Source organism: Anguilla rostrata, chromosome 14 (assembly GCF_018555375.3).
Source record: "Anguilla rostrata isolate EN2019 chromosome 14, ASM1855537v3, whole genome shotgun sequence".
Lineage (NCBI taxonomy): Eukaryota > Metazoa > Chordata > Actinopteri > Anguilliformes > Anguillidae > Anguilla > Anguilla rostrata.
This window is the reverse complement of record NC_057946.1, coordinates 28,311,172-28,317,693: the sequence shown is the minus strand read 5'-3', so window position 1 is coordinate 28,317,693 and position 6,522 is coordinate 28,311,172. Positions and strand designations below refer to the sequence as shown.

The window sequence follows — 6,522 nt, the reverse complement described above, 5'->3', positions numbered from 1 at the left end:
GGCGGGGCAGGGCTGAGCTGAGTGGGGTGGGGCGGGGCAGGGCGGGGCAGGCCAGGCCTGGCAGCTCCCTTTAGTGGCGGTTACTTGCAGTAACGGCCGGGAAGGTGCTCGTTCTCTTCGTTGTAGCCAGCGCCGGCGAAGCAGATGGCCGCCTGTCTGTCGCACTCGCAGATGAACTTCTCACAGCCGTCGTTCCTGTCTGAGAGTCAGAGAGGGGGAGGGGCAGAGGGGGAGAGAGACAGAGAGAAATGAGTTTACTGAGCAGTGGCTTGCCGCTCTGGGCTTGTGTGTGCCTGTGTATGTTTGCGTGTGTGTGTTGTGTATGTGTATGTTTGTGTGTGCGTGTGTATGTTTGTGTGTGCGTGTGTGTGTGTATGAGTGTGCGCGTGTGTGTGTGTATGAGTGTGCGTGTGTGTGTGTTCGCATGAGTACCTGTGTGTGTATGTGTATGAGTATGTGTGTGTGTGTGTGTGTGTGTGCATGCATCAGTATATGTGTGCGTGTGTTCGCATGAGCATGTGTGTGTATGTGTATGTGCGTGTGTGTGTGTGTGTATGTTTGTGTGCGCGTGTGTGTGTGTATGAGTGTGCGTGTGTGTGTGTGTGTGTTCGCATGAGTACCTGTGTGTGTATGTGTATGTGCGCATGAGCACATGTGTATGTGTGTGTGTGCGCCTACATATATATGTGCATGTGTGTGTGAGTGTGTTTGTGTACAGATGTGTGTGTATGAATGTGTGTGTGTGTGTGTGTGTGTATGTGCATGCGTGTGATTGTCTACAGGTGTGTATGGGGAGAGGGGGACTCACCATTGCAGGTTACAGTCTTGGTGGACTTGTCGCACTTGTATGAGTACAGCTCAGTGTATGGGTTATCAAAGATGGGCCAGCACTCGTCCATCTGCATGGCCTTATTGTAGCACATATCATGGACATAGCAGCACCTGTGTAACGCAGGCAGGGCACATGCGCGCACACACACACACACACACACGCACACACACACACAGGACAGACACATGCACATATACACAAATACACACAGACAGGACACACACATATACACACAGACAAACCAGACATACATACACACAATTCAGCAATTACTAATTATATTTCCTATTATTGTGTTAAGTTATATAAGCATTATTGTTAATTATAATAAGCCAACAATATCTCTAACATGCATCAGAAAATCGGGACTTTCATTTACATTACATATTGTATAATTACTATAGAGTACATAGTGCAGTTTCTTAAGTGCCCTCAGCAAGGAAGATTAACTTGTGTGTCATAAGACTGAACCCAAGATTACAAAATCAGAGATAACACTCGTCTTGCCCTCCGACCCTTGACCTCTGACCTGTCCAGGTCGTCCACAGGGCTGCCTGAGCCGCCCTTCCCGCAGTAGCAGCCGTAGTCGGTGTAGTCCAGAAGAGGCCAGCTGTCCGGCATGGTGCAGACCAGCATCTGTCTGAACTGCCACAGGGCACGAGGGGCAGGACTCGACAGCACTGGGGGAGAGGGGGAGGGGGAGAGAGAGAGAGAGAGAGAGAGAGAGGGAGAGAGAGAGAGAGAGAGAGAGAGAAGGAGAGAGAGAGAGAGAGAGAGAGAGAGAGGGAGAGGGAGAGAAGGAGAAGGAAGGATAGAATGGCAGCCAAAAGAGAGAAAAGGAGAAAGGGGGGGACATGCAGGGAGAGAGAGAAAGAGTGGGAGGGAGAATTAGAGGGAGAAGGAGATTAAATTCTAGTCAATTTTATTTGGTTAATAATTTTGTTTAGTGATTTTTTTAGTAATTTTACAGAGTGTAGGTGCTGCTAGGGTGAATTGCATTACAGCCACATGCTCTATAATGTCAGTCTAACCAAAAACCATAGGGAATGTAAACAAACAGTGCAAAATCTATCCAAAGTTATTTGATTGACATTATTTGTCATCTACCTTACAGTATACAATGTGCCTGTGTAATTACATGGTGAGCGATAAGCACTTCAGTACCAATATGAGTGGACCAATTGATTTTTTTTTTTTTAAACTGGCTACAATTAAACCAATGTTAGGCCTAGACCTGCTCCTACTCTTTTAGCAATGTGACAAAAATTATGATACAACCCTGTCGTAACACAGCAGTGATAAATAACTTGCTTGCATACATAAAAATGGACCAGATTATATTTATTTATCACTCAAAACACTCAATATGGCTGTATTGTTCTATTCACTTAAACCTTATATCACTGCCTAATAGAACTGAAGTTTGTGTGCCGAAACGACACCTCGGTCTGAAGGTTTAAACCGAATGTGTCAGTTTGACACATTCGGTTTAAATATCCTGAGAAGACGGACTGACCGAGCGGTCATCGGTTGGCAGAACCCTGACGGTAGCTCCGTATGCAGCCGAGCTGAGGGGGGTGCGGGGAACTCACCGGCAGAGAGGCCCGCGGTCAGGAGGAGGACGGAGCGGAGGGCGGCCATGGTGCTGAGAGGGGAGCGCAGGCACTGCTGGAGCACGGACCGCACGCCATTTATACCTCCTCTGTGACCTTGAGAGGGAACCTGCAGGACAGGCACGGAGGACAAAGAGAGACACACACACACAGGCACACACACAGGCACACACACATACACACACACACGTGCGCGCACATACACACACACATGCACACACATACACACACACACACTCACATATGCTCACACACACACACGCTCACACGCACAAACGCACATAGACACACACACACAGGCACACACACGCACGTGCACATATACACACACACACACTCACACGCACATACGCACACACACACACACACACACACACACACACTCACACAAACATGTGCACAGGTGCACAGAAACTCCCACGCTGGATCTCCAGTCCCCAGCGTTTCATCCGCTCTGACTGCTGTGTACGTTCTGACCCCCATCTTTCCTTCAAAAACCGCCCTTCCTCCAAAAACACACATGCACTTTGACCTCTAGATGTCTTTAAGTGAATCAGTTGAGAAACCGCAGTCGGAGAGTCATTTGAAGTCGCTGTAGGTTATCAGGAGAAATTCCTGTGTGCATTTTAATTTCATTTGTAGATGACATAGGCCTGTGTCAAGCCACAATGATGAAACAGCCTAATAACGCACTGGGGAATGAGGGCATGCCCAACTCAATTCTGTTCATTTTGTGTTAATTACATGCCTCTCTACAAAGCTTTACATGTGATATCAAACAAAGGCAAGACTGAGTAGTTTTCCTATTCACATCAGTCAAAACATATTTTCCATTTATAGTGCCCACCATACTGTTTTGGACAAAGACATTGTTTTTTTCTTAATTTATTTCTAAATTAATTTTTTTTAAATCACATGGTCAAAGTGCAGATTCTCAACTTTTATTAAAGGGTATTATTATACTTCTTTTTTTACATCCCTAACTGGGAACTGAACCTAGCTTGCAGGCCTGGTTCCCTAATCTTCACTGTTGCCGCTATGTCATGTACTGTAGAACATAGCACAAAGAATGCACCGACTTTCTCTGGGCTGCCTTGCAGTGTACCAACAAACGTCTCCGGACGTCCAAAACACATTTTTAACATTCCAAAGGCTCACTAAATCATTGACCTGGCCCTACAAAACACATAAATAAAGGCAAGCTACCAGTGTGTTCAGGCTGAGGGTACGGAGTAAGTAGCCCTAGCCATGATTTCACTGTTCCCTAATGGCCAAACAGCCACTGTGTAAATGTTCTGCCCATAAATGCACTTCCTGTAGTGCTGTTTCATATGGCATCCCATCATGTACTCCATTTTACTGGAATGACAGTTAAAAAAATAGTATAGCAAAAACCGCTGCACCACACACATTTAAAAATGCGTATCTTACATTGTTTGATGGGTGTAGAACCGCTCTCCCATATTCTTCGGGTCTCTCATTCAAGTATCTCACAATGACTAACCCCAAACAAGTGCAATGCCTAAACAGCCGACATTGCACAGCATAACTGAACACAGCTTGCATATCAAATAGACGAACTGAAATAAACAAAATATTTTGCACATCTGTGCACATTAATAACACCACCAAAATAGCAAAAAAAAAAACCTGGTCTGGGTTGGTTTAACACGTAAACACATTATTCAACACCAAACTTGCACAGTGTTGAATGTTTATGTTGAAAAACATACAACCAAGATAATGTATTTTACACTGAAACCATAAACATTTCTGTCTGAAAGCATAAGGAAAATGATGCCATCACTGTAAAGATAACCAACTTGAAAACGAGGCTTTGGGAACAAGATATGACCTGAAGAGATGCTCTGTCTGGCCTTTGCATTCTTCCCTGTGAGCACCAGGGGGCAACACTATTCCTGAATCAGACATTGTGTTGTCATTTTCTCAGGGAAGGAATATATTAACACCAATGGGTTCTTTTTGGTCTTTAAAAATTACGTTTCGTAAAGACTTGAACTCCTTGAAAAAATGTAGAATTAGTTTCAGCTGATTGTATCTAGCCAGGCTTGATTGCTGCCAGCCGTGGTGAATCTAAACCTCACTCATATTTAGTCTTACCATCAGACAGAAGTAGTCACCATAAAAGTTTTACCAAGCACATTGAGCCGAGATCAAAGAAAATTCCAGAAGAGATGAGAAAAAAAGTTGTTGAAATATATCAGTCTGGAACGAGTTATAAAGTCATTTCTAAGGATTGGGGACTCCACCAAACCAGAGTGAGAGTCATTATCCCCAAACGGAGAACACTTGGAACTGTGGTGTATATTCCCAGGAGTGGCCAGCCTGCCAAAATTTCTCCAAGGGTGCAGTGACAACTCATCAAGGAAGTCAAAAGCATAACACAGAAACATAAATGCTCGTCTCGCATTTGCAAAAAAGCGCCTGGCTGATCCTCAAGCCATTTGAGATAAAATGTTCTGTGGACAGATGAGTCAAAAGTGTAACTTTTTGGATGACACGCATCCTATCATGTCTGGTGTAAAGTAAATACAGCATTTCATATTAAGAACATTATGCCAGCAGTCAAACATGGTGGTGGTAATGTGATGGTGTGGGGATTCCTTTCCTTTGAACCCAAACACTTTGCTATTATTCAAGGAACTATGAATTAGGCTCTGTACGAGAAAATTCTTAAAGATAATGCCCGTTCATCTGACTGTGAGCTGAAGCTGAAAAGTCATCGGGCCATGCAGCAAGACAATGATTCAAAATAACAAAAGCAAGGCAATATCTGAATGGCTGAACGGAAACAAAAATTAAAGTTTTGGAATGGCCAAATAAAAGTCCCGACTTGAACCCACGCTGTGGCGGGACCTGAAACGAGCAGTTCATGTTCGAGACCCAAACAATTTGTCTGAATGAAAGCAGTTCTGTAAAGAAGAGTGGGCTGAAATTCCTCCACAGCGATGTGAAAGACTGATACAAAATTATAGGACGCGTTTGGCTGCAGTTCTTGCTGCTAAAGGCGGTGCAACCAGTTATTAAGTTCAAGGAGGCCACTACTTTTTCACACGGGTGAAACTTTTTCAATAATTAAATGAAATAATCATTTTAAAAATGTCTTTTGTATTTACTCAGGTTCCCTTCGTCTAATATTAGATTTTGTCTAAAGATCTAAAGCCATTCAGAGTGATAAATATGCAATCATACAGGAAATCAGGAATGAGGCAAATGCTTTTTTCACAGCACTGCACATTTACAGTGGGCATAAGCACTCGTGATGTAAGACTGTATGTACAGTACAGCATATTTGTTCGGATACACTCTGTCACCCAGCCACATTTGAAAAGGCTTATCTTTATGTTCTTTATATTTTAACTTACGTTATGTGAGTCACGCTGGTCAGAAAAGTATGTTACATAAATAACACAATCAAAGGCAAACATTCTGGTGTTCCCACCTTGTGCTCTTGCTAACAGACATGGTAAGGAACACATTCTCTCACACATTTAGTGTACACACAAGCACATACATGCGTACAACATCGACACACAGACACACAAAGGAAAAACGTAATCTTCCCAGCAACCAGCAGCCCACCAGGCCAAAAAACCTCCTTCTGCAGCTCAACAGCCTCCGTCACTGCCAGAGTCCACCAACGGGTTCCTGGGTCACTGCCAGGACAGGCATCAACTAGCTTCTGACTACAGCCTAGCAACCACTTCCGCAATAGAAGTTCTGAACAGGGCCCATCCCCAACCTCCTCTAGGATTTGGGAGTTCTCTCGGAGTCGAGAGCCGAAATCATTCTGGACACAGTCCTCCACCTGGCATACCCAGAAGTCCCTCACTACACGTATGGGTTTACCCAGTCTGTTTGGCTGCTTCCCCCACCATCTGACCCACCTCACCATCAGAAGGTGATCAGATGACAGCTCCGCTCCTCTCTTCACCTGAGTGTCCAAAACATATGGCTGCAGGGTCTGATGAGACTACTACAAAACTGATCATCGACCTTCGACCCAAGGTGCTCCGTCACCATGTACACTTATGAACATCCTTGTGTTCGAACATG

The 6,522-nt window shown here is 44.5% G+C and overlaps 1 protein-coding gene across 1 annotated transcript; it reads right to left on the bottom strand.

Annotated features, from left to right (window-relative positions):
- LOC135239428 (phospholipase A2-like) lies at positions 1–2,530 on the bottom strand. Its single transcript, XM_064308072.1, has 4 exons — positions 2,425–2,530; positions 1,362–1,512; positions 809–942; positions 1–199 (listed from the first exon to the last, which is right to left on the bottom strand). The coding sequence occupies exons 1-4, from the start codon at positions 2,471–2,473 to the stop codon at positions 81–83; spliced, it is 453 nt and encodes a 150-aa protein (XP_064164142.1). The 5' UTR covers positions 2,474–2,530; the 3' UTR covers positions 1–80.
- Between the last annotated feature and the right edge of the window lie 3,992 nt (positions 2,531–6,522).

Bases quoted from the DNA above. Each gene is read 5' to 3' on its own strand.
- LOC135239428 (XM_064308072.1), bottom strand. From the start codon at position 2,473: ATGGCCGCCCTCCGCTCCGTCCTCCTCCTGACCGCGGGCCTCTCTGCC. The intron at 1,513-2,424 runs GTGAGTTCCCCG...CCTCTCCCCCAG, and splicing joins GACCGCGGGCCTCTCTGCCG to TGCTGTCGAGTCCTGCCCCT. The intron at 943-1,361 runs GTCAGAGGTCAA...TGCGTTACACAG, and splicing joins CCTGTGGACGACCTGGACAG to GTGCTGCTATGTCCATGATA.